Here is a 20979-nt window from a genome sequence, read left to right on the forward strand (position 1 = left end):
CTAATATGTGAACTTGCTTCTGTTTGAGAGAGAAAGAATGGAACAATATTGCTAATGCACGTTACTGAAACAATGCATGCTAGTGAACGTGACTGTTGTCGAAGTCGTAATCAATGACACCTGACTTTTTGCGTGTTACTGAATTGTACTAGTATTTACCTGTAGACACTTTCATATTGTCTCACACCAATAAAGATGGTTAGTGCACTAACAATAAGTATAATAATTAACCAAAATTCCATCCAAGAAAGAAATATGTCTTAAGTTTGTAAGAAACTTACTCCAAAAATATACTTATTGTTAAGTAAATAAGAAAATCAAATTGATATAACAAATATATCATGAACAAATCTTTAGTTCAACAAACAAACAAACATTTTAGTTCAACTAATGAACTTAATTTATCAATGATTAAATCCGAGCCTAGTGAAGATTCACTATGTCTTTAAGACATATTTTCTCCCTCACGGTGCTTGAAGGTTGATGGGAAATTGTCTCCCAAGATAGAACGGATTTCCTTCTATAGAAAGCTAACACTTCAATTCTATAGAATCAGCGAACACAACATAGTATTTGACTAAGAACAGGGAGAGAAGAGAAAGATCAGAACTCTGTGTGATCTGGTGTGTCTTTCTCTCCAAATTCATCCACTATTTATAGGTGAGTGGTGCTTTTTTGAAACAACACAATGACTCTTGAAAAAAAGTAAGCCACTCTTTGAAAAGTCACATGTTTCGAAAAGACACACCATTTCGGCATAAAACACTGTTTCGAACCAGTGCCTATTTCGAAAGGTCACACCTTTTCGACATGATGCACTATTTCGAACCAGTGCACATTTCAAAAGATCGTACCTTTTCGGCATAATGTACTGTTTCGAACCAGTGCACCCTTTCGAAAGGTTTTTCTCACTTTACGTAATGTTTCAAGAGAAACTCATTTCATCTCAAGTGGGATAACTAGGGAGACAAATAACTCATTCATATCTTAATGGATTTGTGCAAATCCATTTTTCCAACACTAAATGCTAACCAAATAGTCTTATATATACATTACTTAAGTACCATATATCATGACTTCCCAAGTAAAACCTCGGGTGCACGATAGGGAATTGTACCAATAAGATGATCAAATGGCTCATAGTCATCACCTGCATTCAACACTGAGGTGGCAAAATCTATCATTTTAATTGCCTTTGATCTCGGCGAGGACATTAAGCCATCTGAACCCTTTTGGTGAGATCGGCAAAATCCGTCAATGTTTAATTAGGATGAAAGAAAATAATAATCAAAACAAGTAAAATGACCCAAAAATAACAAAGTGAGATATGGAAATACCTTGTGAATGAGTAATTCTGCATAATTCGAACAAACAAAAAGTATGTTCTGGGGCATCAAATCAGTGTGTATTAGATCTATTGTGTCATGAGTAACTGAAAGCATCAAAGCAAACCATGTCAGAAGACCATCACACATAAAGCAGGTCATGCAGCGGTATAAACAAAGGATATGGCGTAAGCTGGTTGATAAGCTCGTAACGGAAAGTAAAAATGAAAAAAATAACCACCCACATTCAACACACTCCAACAATTGTCTGCCAAGCTCGCGTATTACATCACAGGAAAGTCCTTCAACTTTGTTTTTCTGTAGCAAATAGTCTAAAGATGGTCCAAGCTTCTTAAATACCTGTTAATTGGAACCTCTTGACTCTTAATTACCAACAACATCGTAACTGGGTTAAGGAAAATCAATCTATCACAACTCAAAAAATATACACTTACCAGGTACGGATGCTCACGGTGAACACAAGAGGACAGCATTCGTACACAACTGCAAAAGAAAAATAAATAAACTAACCGGCCCGTCGAGTTGACCGTGAGGATAGTCAAGGCACAAACAAAAACTCATTTAATCCTTCGTGACTTTGATGGCAACATCTTGAAATACACCCGAGCCATAGCATTCATAAATCTTGCCTGACTGACCTAAATTTTTTGGGGAAAAAAAAACATATATATAATGAACAATTTATGTTTAGGACAGTTTTTGTTGGGTTAGTACTAATACCAATCAATTCCCCACTACACAGATAATTTGTATTTAAACACAATTCAACTCCAATCAACAATCTAAATATTTTTTACAACCAAACTAACATGCCCAACTCGCTAAACAACTATTAACAACAAATAATAATGTAAAGCAGTAAAAGCAAACCACAACACAAAGATATACCGTGGTTTGGCCAATGATGTCTACTTCCACAAGAGCTAGTCCTTATATAAAATGGAAAGGAAGATTATAATCTCTTCTTTCAGTCTCTCACCTTACTAGATCACTCTTATCTCTTTACAGGGTTGTAACTCTGTAAAGGTTATCTCTAAATCTTGATAGCTTTCAAGATTGGGGTTTCTCTGACTTTTGTGCTGCCTCTCGTGTGTTTGGTTTTGTCAAAAACCCAAACATATAGTGCAAAAAACTTGCGGTTCCGCAAAAATAGAATCCTGCCAAAATAGGAATGGGCGCGGGGCGCGCTTGGAATTGTGCTATCGAGGGCGCGAGGAGCGCTCTTGCCTTGGACGATGTCCAGGCGCTTAAGCATGTGGCGCGCTTCATATTGGCTTGAGGAGGGCGCGGGGAGCGCTTTTGCCTTGGACGATGTCCAGGCACTTTAGCATGGAGCGCGCTTCAGAATGGCTTGTGGAGGGCGCGGGGCGCGCTCTGTCTTCTCCACACAAGCTGAACTGATTTCTCTCCTTCTCCTCATGTGAGGGATAACTCCAACAATCTCCCCCTCCCAAACAGTGAGGGGGGCTACCTCCATATAATTTCCAAATCAACAAGAGGAGTCTGCTACCATTCTGGCGGTAACACAGCAAACATCAAACTTACCTTTCGGTAAGACTTTGGTCATCATATCCGACCCGTTCTTGTCGGTATGGATCTTCTCGATACACAAATGCTTGTCTTCGAGTACTTCTCAAATTCAATGATAACGCACGTGCATGTGCTTGGATCTAGAATGAAAACTTGGATTCTCGCTCAAATGGATGGCGCTTTGACTGTCACATAGAACTACAAACTGTTTCTGCTTTAGCCCTAGTTCATTGAAGAACCTCTTCATCCATAGCAACTCTTTGTAACACTCAGTGGCTGCAATATACTCGGCTTCTATAGTGGAGAGGGCAACACACTTTTGCAACTTTGATTGCCAAGAAACTGCTCCCCCTGCAAAAATAACCAGATAACTGGAGGTGGACTTCATCGAGTCAACATCACCTGCCATGTCTGCATCAATGTAGCCTTCAAGTAAGGGCTTACTTCTACCAAAGCACAAATACGATTTGGAAGTGCCCTTGAGATATCTCAATATCCACTTAACACTTTCCCAATGCTCCTTCCCCGGATTTGACAGAAAACGGCTTACAACACCAACGACGAAAGCAATATCCGGTCTTGTACACACTATTGCATACATCAAACTGCCCACTGCGGATGCATAAAGAATCTTTTCCATCTGACTCTGCTCATGCTCATGCTCACTCTTTGGACACATCTCTTTGGTCATGCAGAACTGGCCACCAAGCGGACAACTGACTGGCTTCGCTTGATCCATGTTGAATCTCTTCAACACCTTCTCAATGTAGCTTTCTTGAGAAAGCCACAACTTCCCACTCTTTCTGTCATGAGTGATCCGCATCCCAAGTATCTGCTTTGCTTGACCCAAATCCTTCATCTCAAAGGACTTACTCAAGTATTTCTTCAGTTTGGATATCTTGTTGATGTTTGAGCCAACTATCAACATATCATCCACATACAACAAGAGCATTATGAAATCTCCATCTGGAAATCTCTGAACAAACACACAATAATCGGAAGCAGACTTCTTGTAACCTTGCTTCGCCATAAAGGAATCAAACTTTATGTACCACTGTCTCGGTACTTGCTTCAACCCGTACAAGCTCTTTATCAGCTTGCATACGAGGTGCTCCTTGCCTTTGACCTCAAACCCCTCTAGCTGGTCCATGTAGATATCTTCTTCAAGGTCTCCATGAAGAAAAACTATCTTAACATCTAGCTGCTCAACCTCTATGTTTATACTTGCGGTCATACCCAATACCACCCGGATAGAAGTCATCTTCACTACAGGAGAGAAAATCTCATCAAAGTCAATCATTTTCCTTTAATCGAATCCCTTCACAACAAGGCGAGCTTTGTGCCTTGGGTGAGGATTGTTCTCCTCATGCTTGACTTTGTATATCCACTTATTCTTGAGAATTTTTCGTCCTTGCAGTTTCTCAACTAACTCATAAGTACGATTCTTATGCAAAGAATCCATCTCGTCATGCATGGCCTTCAACCACTTCTCTTTGTTTGTACCTTCAAGTTCCTCTTGATAGTACATAGATTCTCCACCATCTGATAATAGAACGTACGTATGTGGTGGATACCTGGTTGAAGCTAGTCTCTCTCTGTTTGACCTCCTTGCCCAATTTGCTGGTGCCTCAGGAAGATGCATTTCTGCTTGCTCTGGTGGTGGTTCATGCACTTCATCTGCATTTTCTATACCAATAGGTTCTATCCCATCATGAGTAATAGGATTCTCATCATGAGCTTCAAACTCATGGTTCTCTGTATTCTCAATGCCTTCTGCACGTTCCACAGTAGGAACTTCTGGTTCTAAATTAACAAGATCATTAGTGAAAGCATGTAGCTTCTCACCCTCCTCAAAGTCTGCTATGGTTTGGTCTTCCAGGAACACAACATCTCGACTTCAGATTACCTTCTTGTTAATTGGATCATAGAGTTTGTAACCAAACTTTTCAACTCCATAACCCATAAAAATGCACTGCTTGGCTTTGTCATCAAGCTTAGATCTCTCATCTTTCGGAATATGCACAAATGCCCTGCACCAAAATACCTTCAAGTATCCATAATCAATATCTCTGCCTGACCATACTCTCTCTAGATAATCACTATTCAGAGGTTTTGACGGCGATAGATTGATCATATGCGCATTACTTCTACGCAATAGGTTCTAGGTAGCTTAGAGTGAGATAGCATGCATCTCATTCTCTCTACAATGGTATAATTTATTCTTTCTGCTATTCCATTCTGTTGCGGTGTCTTGGGAACGGTCTGCTCATGACGAATTCCATGACTCTGGCAATACTCTTCAAATGGCCTAATGTACTCACCCCCATTATCTGAGTGAATACACTTCAATAACTTCCTAGTCTCTCTTTCTACCATGCTGTGGAATTTCTCAAATATGCCAAATACTTCATCTTTGGTCTTCAGACTATAGGCCCATATCTTTCTTGACGCATCATCAATGAAGGTCACGAAGTATGAAGCTCCCCCATGGGACTTCACTTTTATAGGACCAGATAAGTCTGTGTTCACTAGTTCAAAGACATTGTCCTTTCTGTGAGATGGGAATCTTTGAAAGACACCATGTATTATTTTCCTACCAAACAGTGAGTACATCTATTTAAATGAGCACCTTTAATGTCTGGCAAGGCGTTTTGCTTAGCAAGAACTTCCATCCATTTTATGCCCATATGACACAGTCTCTTGTGCCACAGTTCGGAGGAAGCTTCTTCTTCTGCCGCATTCACTTTTGCTTTACACAAACTAGCTTGTGTTTTGTAAAGAGAGCAAGTTTTCTTCCCTCTGGCTGCTACAATGGAACCTCTGCTCAGTTTCCATACCCCGTTGCCAAACAAGTTTACAAAGCCATCGTCATCTAACTTCCCAGCCGAAATTAGGCTTAGTCGTATGTCAGGAACATGTCTTACATCCTTGAGTGTCAAGGTGTAGCCGACATTGGTTTCTATATGAACATCTCCAATGCCTATAATCTCCGAGACGCCACTGTTACCCATTTTCACTTCACCATATTCACCACAGCTGTAGGTAGTGAAGAATTCCCTGTGCGGTGTGACGTGATAGGATGCTCCTGTATCTATCACCACTCTGTATCCTGACATGAGGTACTAAGACAACACACACCACAATCTGACACAATTTCCACTAGGTCGTCGACTAGTGCGGTAGTATCTCTGCCTGTGTTTCCGTTCCTCTGCACCATGTCTTCATGTACACAGTTATTCTTCTCATCCCTCTTCAGTGTTCTGCACTCATATCTGAAGTGGCCCTTGGTGGCACAATAATAACATTGCCTTTCTGCCTTAGGTGTTTTAGCTTTACCCCTATATTTACTTCTGTCATCACCTCTAGAATGAGATGGTTTTTTGTATCTACCTCTCCCCCGTTTCTCTGTGACAAGGATCTCTGAGCGAGAGGAGCTGCCTTTTGAACTCCTTTTAGTCTCCTCATTAAACAAAGACACGGTAGCCATCTCCATGGTAACGATTCCATCCTTGGCTGCTCCGTGTAGAGAGACTGCTAATGTCTCCCAACTTTCGGGTAGAGAGCCTAATAGAAACAAAGCCTCAACTTCGTCTCCCAAATTAATTTTCATCAAATGCATCTGATTGATGATATTTTGTAATTTGTTAAGATGCTCAGACATTGAAGAACCTTCTTGGTACTTTGTGTCGGCAAACTTCTTAACGACCAACACTTTGTTTTCTCCTGACTTCCTCTCATAAAGGTCTTTGAGTTTCTTCCAAAAGCCAAAAGCTGTAGTCTCTTGGGATACATGGTGAAATACACTGTCATCAATTCACTGTCGAATGTACCCAATTGTTTTCCTGTCAAGCTTGCTCCACTCAGCCGCAGCAACCATTTCAGGTTTTTCTCCTCCATTCTTAATGGGTTATGCAAAGTCCTTGCAATAAAGCAAGTCTTCCATCTTGGCTTTCCAAATGGTGTAGTTCTTCCTATTCAGACTTGTCATGCGAGTGTTCATGGAATGGTCCATTTCTACAAGTTATTTAAACTCAAATCTTCTCTCAGGAATTTTGTCAAACACCTTCCGACCAAGATTTGGATAACACCCTAGGCTAATCTAACCTGGCTCTGATACCACTTGTTGAGGTTAGTACCAATACCAATCGATTCCCCACTACATAGATAACTTGTATTTGAACATAATTCAACTCCAATCAACAATCTAAATATTCCCTATGACCAAACTAATATGCCCAACTCGCTAAACAACTATTAACAACAGATAATAATGTAAAGTAGTAAAATCAAACCACAACACAAAGATATACCATGGTTCGGCCAATGGTTCCTACTTCCACAATAGCTAGTCCTTATATAAAGTGGGAAGGAAGATTACAATCTTTCCTTTCAGTCTCTCACCTTACTAGATCACTCTTATCTCTTTATTGGGTTGTATCTCTGTAAAGGTTATCTCTCAATCTTGATAGCTTTCAAGATTGGGTTTTATCTGACTTTTGTGTTGCCTCTCGTGTGTTTGGTTTTGCCAAAAACCCAAACATATAGTGCAAAAAACTTGCGGTTCCGCAAAAAATAGAATCCTGCCAAAATAGGCATGGGCGCGAGGCGCGCTCGGAATTATGTTATTGAGGGAGCGGGGAGCTCTCTTACCTTGGACGATATCCAGGCGCTTGAGCGCGTGGCACGCTTCATATTGGCTTGTGGAGGGCACGGGGAGCGCTTTTGCCTTGGACTAGGCACTTTAGCGCGGGGAGCGCTTTTGCCTTGGACCAGGCACTTTAGCTGGGAGGGCTTGCCTTGGACCCGAGCACTTTAGCGGCGCCGCCTTGGAAATGGCTTGTGGAGGCGCGCTATTTTCTCCACACAAGCTGAATTGATTTCTCTCCTTCTCCTCATGTGAGGGATAACTCTAATAGTTTTGCCTCGTAAGAGCTATGGAACGAAGTTTTCCTCGAGGATATGCACTAGGATAAATAGAAGAGGAGAGACAAGTGACTTGCCTTCACCAAGTTTTTGAATTACTTTATCTGCAAGAAGGAAAATAAAAAACCATGAGAAATACACACTCAAAACACGAAGGTTTATATGAAACCCCACTCAAGTAATGTTACCAAACCTTAAAACACCAATTTAAGAAATCAAAAGTAACATATCCTAAAACCAGAAATAAGAAGTAATTACACTGAGATTGCAAAACCTCCTCGTCCTCAATGGCACACAAGTAATATCCCTCCTCGTCCTCCTTTTCATATATCTCTTGCCCAACCTGAGTTAAAGAGGAAGTGACAGAAGCAAAGGAAGCATACTCAGATTGTACATTCTAAGATCTATCAATGCTAAGACCTGATTTGAACAAACAAAAATAACTGACATAACCGACTTATCCATTTCTGCCTACCTAGCCGGCTTAGTCACACGAATTATAGAAGGACATTTACCTCGGCTAAGGCAGTTAAAGGTGACGACGAATCCATCGGTAGGCGAATACAAAAAAGAGATGTTTTTGAACTTTTTGATAATATAGTAGAGAGGCAGGCAGGGTTCCCATGTTTAATTTGGGTGATTGGATTACAAAACTTGGGCCCAAATTATCTAGGCCCAAAAGTGCATAGGAGAGGGGGCCTTGTTAGATGAGGATGTTGGTGTGTAGTCTGTACTTACCCCCATGAGGTTTCGAATTTGAGTCTCATGAAGTGGGGCTGGGTGGTGGCCTCCAAGCTTGGGTAAGTTATCGAACTGTCTTGACAAGAATGCAAGTGCTTTTGATATTTGTTAGAGCAAGTCCAATGGAGGGCTGCTAAAAGGTGCCACATAGGCCTTTTAGCAGCCCCAGTCAAATTTGGCAGCCCAAACTCCAAAAACTATTCCAATCACATTTTTTAGCAGCTGTTAAGTTCAGGAGACGGACGGCTGAAACTCTGCCGTCCGTATGTTAAGTTGTAACGGATGACAAAAACGGCTAGAAATGGCTAGTTTTTCTGAAATTGCAAATTTATAGCAACTACTTCACACAACTCTCTCACTATTTGCTCCTAATTCTCATAAAATTTCTATCTAATCCAACTACAATAATCACTACTCCAAGTATAACAATGGATCCAAATGAATATGCAACTACATCAAAAGGAAAGAAATCTACAAGGTCCGCAAATTTTTCAATTCAAGAAGATGAGACTCTTTGCAAAGTGTGGATATATATTAATGAATATCCAATTGTTGGTGCGGGGAAACGAGTCACACACTATTGGGAGAGAATATTAGAGAAATTTCAAGAGAGAGTTGGCAAAAACAACAAGAGAAGCAAAGATTCGGTGTCCGCTTGATTTGGACACATCCAACGAGCTTGCAATCTGTGGGCGGGAATTATCTCCTCTTCGGAGAGGACTGCAAGAAGTGGCACAACAATCCAAGATCAGTTGGCCGAGGCAAAAATAACATACTCATAACGCACACTTTCAATTTGAGCATTGTTGGGTCCTCCTCAAGGATAGCCCAAAATGGAATGAAGAATTGGAGAGCCGGTCCACAACTACATTGAGGAGACGAACCAATGTCATTCACGATGTAGATGACGAAATCGTGCCTTCAATACCCACAACGCCATCGGCAACTCTTGGTGGCGTTCCAATTGATCAATTTCGGACACAAGTTGGGGATGGAAATGGTGGTGGAGGTGGAAGTGGAAGTGGAACCAAGAAAAAACAACCACCGGGAACAAGGGGTGGAAAGAAAGGTTGAAGAAAGGAGGAGAGAATTATAAGATGATGGATAATTATTTGGCACAAATGATGAATGTCGCCACCGATAGGGTGAAGATGATGGAGCTCAAGAAGTGGAAAGAAGACAACAAAATATTAGCACAAGATACTTTCACTCTTGAGCCGGAAGTTGCCGAATACTTCAAGACGATGAAAATGGAGATAATTCACCAAATGAGAGAAATTAGAACGTTTAGAACTTCAAGTGGTGCTTCTAGTGGGGGTGGTGCTTCTATTACTTAGATTAATTTCAACATTGTTTTAGTTATTTCATTTCTATTGTTGTTGTTAATTCATTTCCAATATTGTAATTTCAATTTTAATTTGAATTGTCTTGAAACAACATAAAGCCAAACATAGATAATACTCAAACTATAGAACAAACATATATAATACTGAAACTACAAATATAGAAATATTCAAACTACAAACATAGATAATACTCAAACTACAAACATAGAAATACTCGATCAAACTACAAACATAGATAATACTCATACTACATTCCTTGATCCGCATGAAATTGCCAAAAGTGCACGCGTGATTGATGAGGTCAACTCTTAGTTGAACATTAGTTTCTTTGCTCTGAATGTCACGAAGTGTGTTGAGTCTTCTTGCAATTTTCTCATTTCTCATTTCGATAATATGCAATGCGACTGGTGGCTCCCAATCCATGTCAATTTGCTAATTTTCGATATCAATCTCTCGTTCATCCTTGACAATCATATTATGTAAAATTATACACGTCTTCATTATCCGATTAATGTCATCCCTACTCTACATTCACGCCGGCCTCTTGATTATCCCCCACCTAGCTTGTAAGACACCAAATGCACGCTCCAAATCTTTGCAACATGCTTCTTGCTTCTTAGCAAAGAATCCCTCTATTTGAGTTGTTGGGTGAGGGATTGTTTGTACAAGTGTAGCCCATTTAGGATAAATCCCATCGGCTAGATAGTAACCCATTTTGTATGGGCGACCATTCACGGTGTAATTGCAATGAGGAGCATCACCATACATCAGATTGTCAAAGAGGTGAGAACGTTGAAGCACGTTGATGTCATTGTTTGAACCCGCTATACCAAAAAAAGCGTGCGAAATCCACAAGTCTTGATCGGTAACGACTTTCAAAATGATTGCAGGTTTCTTCTTATGTCCTACATGTGTACATTGCCATGTCGTAGGTCACATTTCCCATTGCCAATACATACAATCCAAACTTCCAAGCATACCCGGGAAGCCACGATTTTCACCTTATGCAAGTAGACGTTAAATGTCTTCTTTGTTTGGAGCCCTCAAATATTCTTCCTCGAAGACCACCAACACGTCATCACAAAAATGCCTCACGCTTTCGAAAAGGGTGCTCTTTGTGATTTGAATGTATTCATCCCACGCATCCACACCACAACCATATGCAAGCAAACGAATGCAAGCAACCACCTTTTGCATACCCGTCAAACATGGATTTCCAATGCCATCAACCTTGTATGTGAAGTACTTGTCATGGTCGGGAACGACTTTCAAGATTTGGAAGAAGAGATGGTGTTGCATCCTAAACCTCCTACGAAAGACATCAAGGGGATACTTCAGGTTTTGCACGAAGTAATTTCTCATAATCCTATTGTGAGCGTCGATTCGATCACGATAAATATACTTTCTACCTGAGACCGAGCCTCGATGATCAGGACTAGCTTCGTGCATGTCTTGTAACAATGAGAAAATAGGTATGGAAATGTTCTCATCGTCATTCACCATGTTCTCATCTTCGGATGAGGAGCTTGATTCAACATAGCGAGAAGAATAAGCCATTTTGAATGTGAGAAGAAAGGTTGCAAAGTTGAGAATAGTAATGTAAAAAATGTGAGTGAAGACAAAGTTGAGAAATTTGTGGTCTATAAAGTTGACACAAGAAATGAGGTTGGTGGAATGGATAGATGTGATTGAAACAAGAAATGGAGTTAGAACAATATATGGTTATGATTGAAATGGTATAAATGAAGGTTGTTGAGGAGTTGATGGTTGGGGCTTTGATGACAAGTAAATGCATGTGAGTGAAAAATTAGTTGAATTTAGCTAAGTTAAAATCGTATTGAGTGTCTGTTGTCCGTCCATTTAATTAAAATAGGAGACAAATAGCATAGTTTCTGCCGTCTGTCTACAAATTACCAATAGACGGCAGAAACTATGTCGTCCATCTCCCGACAATTTATTATGGCAGCTGCTAGCGAAAGTCTTAACTTTGGCTGGGTTTTTGACTTCTTCCAAATTTAAGACTCTTTTAGCAACCCCATTGGAATGACATTTTTGTGGTTGGGGTGTTATATGGCCCCTTAGCAGCCCATATAGCACCCCATTGGACTTGCTCTTAGTCTAATAATGAGCAGAACACTGTAGTTTCAACTAAAGTGTGCAAAATATTGATTTCGCTGAAATAACTTTCAAGCTAAAATTGGTTATTAGTATAATCAAAATTTTAAAGCTCTTGCGGTCTAGCCAAGATAGTTCAACATCTTTGCTCAGCCAAAGAATTTTGAGCACAACAGCTACGAAATATGCATGATTCTTGTTCAAAGTAAAGAAGTATTGTATCATTGGTCTAGGGTTGCAAAGGGGTTGAGTAATATATGCTTTCAAGGGTTCTTATACAATTGGAGTCATTTAGGGATTAATATAGAGGGATACTCTTTCTATGAGATAGTAGTAGGTATCATTATCTCTTTGCTAGTGATATTTCCACCAAATGAACTTTTTTTGATCGGAATGAAATTAACTTTTATCGATTAAAAGCAATATTTTAATGTTTGAAACTGAATGTATTGTAATTTCTCTTTTTGGTACATGTCATAATCTCTCCTCACCAAATGTGCATGGTTTTTTTTCTTTCAGTCCCATTTTCTCTCAGTTGACACTTATTATCCATTCACATGATGTTTTTGCCATTACGATCCAGTGCTCTGCAGTGTGACTGTCGGCGCCTCCCATTTTGAGCGAAGTGCTCTTTGGGTTCAAGTATTGTATTACCCTTTCTATAGAAGTGGTACAGCTTGAGAGTGTTGGAATTCTCTTGAGGTATTTCAAACTACTTGTGAGTGTGCAAAATGGTTCTTCATTTTGTGCTTTGGTAATAGTCCCACATTGGTAAGCCACCACTAACCTTGCAAGTATATATAGACTTTTTATAGCATAAGGGCGTGGCGTGCCCTTAGGCCGGGTGCAAATCTTTTTGTGTTAAGTGGGATGATGCATACAAAGCCATACTCATGCGCACCCACCCACACCGAACCGAGTCGTGTCGTGATGTGTCAGGCTTGGGCAATTCCCTAAAGTGTTTTTTTTCTTCTCCATCACGTTTCTATTTTCTAATTACAGTATGATTCTAATATTATTTTAGAAACTGAACCGTCTTAGGGATGATCTCTATAAAATCAGGACTCGCATTGAGATCTAATCACTCGATTATCAAACCTTAAAGCTTAGCTTATTCTTTCTCTTCTCACTTAAGCCGCCAGATAGAGTTGTACTATTGTTCTTGAGAGTAGCCTATTTAAGTGCATATCAGTCTACTATATACGATTGTATATATACTGTGAGGAATATGCCTGTGTGTAGTCTTTCTACACCATTTGAAGGGGGCGAAATCTTTCCTTAAGGATAGTGTCTAACACGCCTTGGTAGTTGTTGTTCGTTCTATCATCGTCTTCTTCCTGTTTCCAAACACCGGTTCTAACAATCTTACACCACCAAACACACCGAACAATGAAACTGACAAGATGAATTCTAGAGTTATTGAAGTCACCTCTAATTTGTTTGATGTTATGCCTGTTCTGACTGCTCACAACTTACCTGATGTGTCTAAGATTGAATCCTTCAGTGGTTCTCACTTGAAGTGTTGGAAGGAGAAGGTGTTCTCAACCCTGAATGTCCTTAACTATGTGAGGTATCTTACTGAAATTGCACCCACAGAGGGTTCTATTGATTTCGAAAGAAATAATGTTGTTTGGATAAAAGGTAACAAGGTATGTCGTCATGCAATTATGAGTACCCTGTCTATTGAGATTTTTTATATTTACTGTTCATCTAAAAGTGCACATGAAATATGGGATAGTTTGAACAAGAAATATATAATTAATTATTGAAGATGTTGGTACTCAAAAATATGTTGTAGGAAATTTTCGTAAGCTCCAGATGAGAGAGGATAGAGCTGTAACGTCTCAAATCCATGACTTTCATGTGCTAGTTAGTGATCTAAAAACTGATCGAGGGTATTAATTTACCTGAACCCTTTATTGCTGGATGTTTAATTGAGAAACTCCTTAAGTCTTGGAAGCACTATACAAATTGTATGAAGCATAAACGCAAACAAATTACTATTGAGGATGTGATTATTTACATTCACATAGAGGAGAAGAACAAGACTCAGGATGATGTATTGGCTAAGGAATTCAATTTCAAAGCTAATATAGTTGAAGGTAATCCCAGCAAGACCAACAAATACTCTAAGAAGCAAAATTTCAAAAGAAATAAGAAGTTCAAAGTCAAAGGCCCTTCTTTTAAAAGGAGTGGTACGGTACTGGTAATGGAAATTGTTATGCTTGTGATAAACCAGGACATAGATCTTTTTAGTGCAAGCACAAGAAGGACACAGATGATCCTCTCAACACTAATTTAGTTGAGGGAGATGATATAATCGATGTTGTAACGTCCCAGGTTTTTATGGCTACTAGGAAGAAGAACTGGGTACTAGATTCTGGTGCTACTCGCCACATCTGTGGTGATGTTGAACCCTTCTCAGATTACATGCTAGTGAAAGATGAAAAAGTTTATATGAGTGACTTAAGGTCTATTCCTATTGAGGGAACATCCAAGGTTCTTTTGAAGTTAACTTCAGGGAAAACCCTTTCACTTAGTAATGTTCTCCATGTTCCTGAGATTCGTTAGAATCTAATTTCAATGTCACTACTGGGAAAAACTAGTGTCAAGGTGTCTTTTGAAAGTAATAAGTTTGTTCAGAGTAAGAATGAGAGTTTTGTTAGGAAATGCTATTATAATAATAGTGGTATATTCATGTTGAATGTACTTGACAAAGTTATTATGAATGAGGATAAATTTATTTCTGTTTATGTGCTCGACTCTTTTAATATATGGCATGGTAGATTAGGATATGTGAATGTTCAATATATATATGAAAAAGATGAAAGCGTGTGGATTATTGTCTAATATTTATGATTTTTCTACTGATAAATGTGAAATATGTGCTGAGACTAAAGCCATAAAGAACCTTACAGACATGTTTCTAGAGATAAAACTGGCCTGCTTACCCTTATTCATACCAATTTGGGTGAATTTAGAAGTATCGTGTCTAGAGGAGAGAAGTTTTATTATATTGTATTCATAGATGACTTCTCTAGGTACACCATGGTATATTTACATAGAAACAAACATGTGGCAGGTGAGATGTTTCTCAAGTACAAAGTTGAAGTTGAAAACCAGCTTAACCGTAAGATTAAAAGACTTCGGTCTGACACGGATGGAGAATATGAGTCCAACCCATTCCAGGACTTTTGTGACAATAATGGCATGCATAATTCATGAGGCTACTCCATACCATACTCTCCTGAGTCTAATGGAGTAGCAAAAAGAAAAAATAGAACACGAAAAGAATTGATGAATGTTATGCTTGTTAGTTTTGGAGCTCCCTCGAACTTGTGTGTGTGTGTGGGGAAGCAATTCTATGGGACAGGGGATAAGACACCATATTGATGATTGCTCTTTTGTATGTATAAAAAAATGGATCTCACACACACAAAAATACAATTATTCAATATACCTCGCTCACGTGCATGTTGACATATAATCCAACAAGGGTTTCGTCCCAAACCTAAAGTCCTGAACACGTGTCTATCGTTCATTGGATCCTACTCTCTAAGGAACTCGTGAGAAGGATTTTTGGTTGGTGTTGATTATACACTAATATCCTAAAGATTACTTAATTATACAAGTTACCTAAACATACAAAGTTTAATTAAGTGAAAGCAAAGAAATTAAGAGAGAGATATGTGGAAATCTAAATCCACTCATGCAAGGTTTAACTACCATAAATGATCTTCATCACTGCATCTCTTAATCAATGTTTAGGTTCATAGACAAACCCGTAAATGGATTAGAGTCTTGGTCCCTAACAAAATGAACTCATCTCTGAGAACACCCTATTAGCATAAGAAATTGAATCAGTACTTCATCTTTGAATGTACCATTCAACTTCTAGCTTGACCTTATACCAGTCGTCAAATGTTCACAGTCTGATTCCACCAAGTAGTAGTGCGTGACACTAATCCCAGCATCACCTGGGTTGCGCGCGCGACACTATTTTGAGGTCAAGACTCTAAATTTGACCAAACACTACCATTTTGTGGTAGGATGTCAGGTCAAGCTTGATAGTCCTAAGCAAGTAACTAAACCATTTTACAAATACGGATTCCTCACATGAGCTTCATTAACCCTCCACAATAGAGGGTTTAGCTCATGATCATAAGAATCAAGGTCTAAACAAAATTACAACAAAGACAAAAAGAAGAGAGAGAGAGAGAGAGAGAGAGAGAGAGAGAGAGAGAGAGAGAGAGTTCCTAATTTTACAACAAGAAAAAGATTTTATTTAGCATTTGAGAGTTGAAAGCTATTACAAAGATTTTTTTATTACAAGAAAAACTACGAAACTAGAAAAACTTGACAAAAGAAAGCAAAGTGCAAAACACCCACCCCCTTGAAGGCTCCCACACTCTTAAACATATCAAAAGAGTGATTCATTTCCACCCACGTGAACCAACCACCATCATTTAATTTCCATCCTCCCTAATTATTTTCATCTTATCCACTTGCTTAATCAAGATAAAAAATGAAATTAAATGAAGTGTACAAAAGTCCTCAATAATCAATTATCAAGCTTGACTTGATTAATAATGGAAAACCAAATTTTATGGGACCACATAGTGGGCCCCATATGCGTGCATTGACAACTGGTGGGTCCAAGAGTTGACTTTTTGCATAGAGCTCGTCGCACTGATCGTTCTAATGGTTCACTTGCCGATTTTGGAGTCTAGCTTCAGAAGTTATGAGCGTCGGAAGTTTGATGTTTTTCTGCACGTTAATCCTATTCTGACTTGAAAATGTCTTGTTTGAGTTCCCAGGCTTTATATGGGTTGAAACAAGCGCCAAAACAATGACATGAAAAATTTGACACTGTAATGATATCTAATGGATATCAAATTAATGATGCTGATAAATGTATTAACTTTAAATATTTTGATGTTAATACATATGTGATTATCGATCTGTCTATATGTGGATGACATGCTCATCATGAGTCCTAGCTTTGATGTTGTGAGAAACACCAAGATATTCTTATCCTCCCAATTTGAGATGGAGGATTTGGGAGAAGCTGATGTGATTCTTGGAATCAAAATCATCAGAAACAGTGATGGCTATACACTTTCACAAGAGCATTATGTTGAGAAATTTTTTAAAGCGTTTAACTATTATGATATATAGTAAATCTGTGTCAACACCTTATGAGGCAAATAGTGAACTTAAGAAAAATAATCAACATAGTGTCCCTCAGTCTAAATATGCCCAAATTATTGTGGTCACATGTACTTGATGAATTGCACTAGACATGACATTACTTATGTATATAGTTAGCAGATTAAGCAGATACACTCATTGCATATATGTCCCAATAAGGACCATTGGGGTGTCTTAGAGAGACAAGCCAAGTACTTGAGAGGAGTAATGAATTATGGCATACATTTTAAACAAACTCCACCTGTGATAGAGGATTATTATGATGCAAAATGGATATCTGATTCTCATGATATCAAGTCCACTAGTAGTTATATTTTCACTCTTTGTGGGGGTGCAGTCGCCTGGAAATCTTCTAAGCAAACCTGGATAGCTCGTTCAATCGTGGAGTCTGAGCTTATTGCTTTACATAAAGTATGTGATGAGGCTGAGTGGCATAGAAACCTCTTGGCAGATCTTCCTATTGGTTCAAAACCGCCTCCAGCTATCCCTATGCATTGTGACTATCAGGCCGCAATAGCAAAGGCAAAGAGCAAACTATACAATGGGAAAAACAAACATATACATCTGAGACATTATAAAGCAACTGCTGGAATCTGGAGTAAATGGCTCTAGATTATGTGAGTTCAGGGTTAAATTTGGCCAATCTTTTGACAAAACTGCTTAGCAGGAGGCAAGTGGTTGAAACATCAAGGGGGATGGGACTTTTGCCTAAGATATAGGGCGACACTAACGGCAACCCTACCTATGTGATTGGTAATCCCATGAAGTAGGTTCAAAAGAAAAGAACAAGTCACCTCGTCGTCCTGATATACTGTCGTCTTTTAATTTTGAGATGTCCCACCCTATGGTGAGATAGTATTATTGTATACATTATATTGTATAACTAGAATTGCAGTGAGTAAGGATGAGTTATTTTACTCTTATTGGATTCCATAGTCAATTTTATTATGAGAAAGTGTATTTAAACTGCAATGTACACTTGATGGAAATCCACCCACATGAATGTAGAACTGGGTTGGTTCTTATGGATATTTGGGCATGTATCCTAGAGCATTCATGAAACACAGGTAGCACAGGGCCAAAAATAACAACACCGCAAAACTAGTGCAATTTGTTGGAATGATGATAGTGAAGTGAGTAGAAATGTTGATTCGGGTGACAAAACAACAACCATGATGTGTAAATTTGTAATTAGAGCATCGAACGCATTGATCATGAAGGAGCTAAAATCTTATTTACAGGGGTGGTTGTAGGGGTGGGCAATGGGCCGGGCCGGGCTAGCCCGGCCCTAAACATTTAAAGTCTTTAAGTTATTAGGGCCGAGTCAGCCCGGCCCTAAAGTCCCCATAGGGCCGGGTCGGATCGGGTCATAAGTCTAAATTTCAAGCCCTGACCCTACCCTAAGCCCTCTTTAACAGTTTAGGGCCGGGCCTATATATTTTCTTCTTTTTACTGCATCAGTTTTAAAACTCATTTATATTACAAAAAAATTTCAAAGATTTGCAAACTCAAAGTCCCACCACTTTGAAATTTGAATAACAACCAATCTAGTAATAATTCTTGATAAGTCCAACAATTTAAAATGCATATCCACAATCTAATAAACTGAAGTACATAGAGACTCATATTTATATTTCAAAATTACAGTTAAAATGCACAAGACACATTTTGGAATGAGCTTTCACTGACATAAATCTGTTATTTCTTGTACTCAAATCTCACCAAAATTACATTTAACATTGAAGAACACAAAGACAAATAAGAGTATGGAATGAGTTTTTACTGACGTCAACCTATTTTTCATTAGGCTAGTGCCCAGTGCTCATTATTGTTCTTGGCGACTAGGTTAGACAGGGAGTTGTGAGGTGTACGTGAGTTGTGAGATAGAAACAATTAGGTTTACAAGTTTTTATGATATAAGACAAGTTATTAGAAGTACCCATACGGTAAGTGATAAATTACAAAGGACAGTGTTATTTTAATTGAAAATATGTAACAAGGAGTTGGATAGTTTTAGTTGTGCATTTTATAGTGAAATTATAACTAGGGCTTGGTTAGGGTCGTGCCTATGTTTTAGAACCTTAGCCCTGACCCTGCCTTAGAAGGCATTAGGGCTGGGTCGGCCCTGCCCTAAACTCTGTGAAAGCTTTAGTTGTGAGGGCTTTATAGGGATTAGGGTCGGGTCGGTCAGGGCTGGGTTATGGTCGTTAGGGCCAAATTCCCACCCCTAGGTGGTTGGATGACATTACAGATCGATGGAGGTGTGGAATATATGCCAGAAGATGAAGTGAAATTGGCTTATGTTGAGAGGCTAAGAATCTCAATGGAACGTATAACATTGCTCAAAGTGGCTCAACCACCACCAAACCCCGATGAAGAATCAGAAGAAGAAGAAGAAGATGATGCAATTGGGGAAGATAAAGTAGGTAATAAAAAGAAGAAAAAAGAGGGAAAATGAAGAAGAAGAAGAAGAAGAAGAAGATGGAAAGCCAAAGAGACCTTCAACTTTATCAAAGTTAACGGCTGAAGAGGTGAAGCACCGTGCACTTCAGTCTGTAGTGTTGCAAGAATGGCATATGTTATGCAAAGAAAGTGGTGTAAAAGTTCAATAACGTCTCCTTCTTCATTGGGTTTAAAGAGTTGCGCTTTGAAAAGTTATCGGTATCCCTTTTTGATTGGTGGACTCGAACAAGCACGTTGAGAATTCACACCTTCGCGGCCTAGGATGCTTGTCTTACTATGTTGGTATCAGTCAATTTTTGTTACTTTTCCCCAACTGCAGTGGCCCAAAGAATTTCTTTGGCGAATAAATTGAAAGGTTTTTTAGACATTGGTCCTACTATTGCTATAGTAATTAGACTTTGGTCCAGAAATGCTGAAATATTAGTTTTTGGTCCTAATTCTGCTACTTAACCGTCAATCAATCATTCTGCTTGCTATTTTGATATGGCTGAAATGCCCCTGAGCGGGCCTCACGCTACGTGTCACTATATGAATGGTTATTAAATCTAAAGCATGTGACCATTAGATTTGTTTGATTTGCGAATCTCGATATATCTACACTATATGATAGCCGGGTCTTCCGGAATACCCTTCCCAATATCGAGTAGGCAATTTAAGATCTCCTTATTTACTTAATTTAGAAACACCTCCCTCACTAAATTTAGAATAAGCCCCACTTTTATTAATATAATTTGAACAAAGTCCCCTTTTTATTAATAATTTAGAAACACCTCTCTAATGTCACTTAAATTAAATAATTACCCCCATTTCCAATATTGAAATTAAAACAAGCCCTATTTTATTATTGATAATTTAAAAGAACCTCCATAATATCACTTAAATAACATAATTATCTCCCATTTTATTTTAAAAAAAATAAATTGATGAGTCTCTCATATATAATTACAACTAAATTTTAGACCCGGGCATACGCCCGGAATCTATTAAATATTTTGTGTGCTGAAAAGACTTTACAAAATGTCTCATACAAATTTTTGAATCAGAATATATTTTTATTGAAAATCAACCGAAATGCATTAATGAGCAGTGATTATGGTGCATAAGTACTTGGAAACTAATGGATCAAATTGAGATAGCCTCTTCACTTTGTGGTTTAGGATATTAATCCGTAATTTTCAAATGGAATTATCTTAAACTCGATCTAGCTTGTATAATAGTTTTCTTAGATTTATGGTGATTTAGCGGCAAATTTTCAAATCAAAATATATTTTTATTAAAAATAAACTGAAATACGTTAATGAGCA

General features: G+C 38.7%; 2 protein-coding genes across 2 annotated transcripts; one reads left to right on the forward strand and one right to left on the reverse strand.

Moving 5' to 3' along the window:
• Positions 1–10903: 10903 nt before the first annotated feature.
• Positions 10904–11443, reverse strand: LOC147516604 (uncharacterized). The gene has a single exon (XM_086593330.1). The coding sequence runs from the start codon at positions 11441–11443 to the stop codon at positions 10904–10906; it is 540 nt and encodes a 179-aa protein (XP_086449456.1).
• Positions 11444–17419: 5976 nt separating this feature from the next.
• On the forward strand, positions 17420–17824 carry LOC147516605 (secreted RxLR effector protein 161-like). The gene has a single exon (XM_086593331.1). It carries the CDS (start codon positions 17420–17422, stop codon positions 17822–17824), a length of 405 nt encoding a protein of 134 aa, XP_086449457.1.
• The last annotated feature ends 3155 nt before the right edge of the window (positions 17825–20979 follow it).

Source organism: Coptis chinensis, chromosome 2, assembly GCF_015680905.1.
Source record: "Coptis chinensis isolate HL-2020 chromosome 2, ASM1568090v1, whole genome shotgun sequence".
In the NCBI taxonomy this organism is placed as follows: Eukaryota; Viridiplantae; Streptophyta; class Magnoliopsida; order Ranunculales; family Ranunculaceae; genus Coptis; species Coptis chinensis.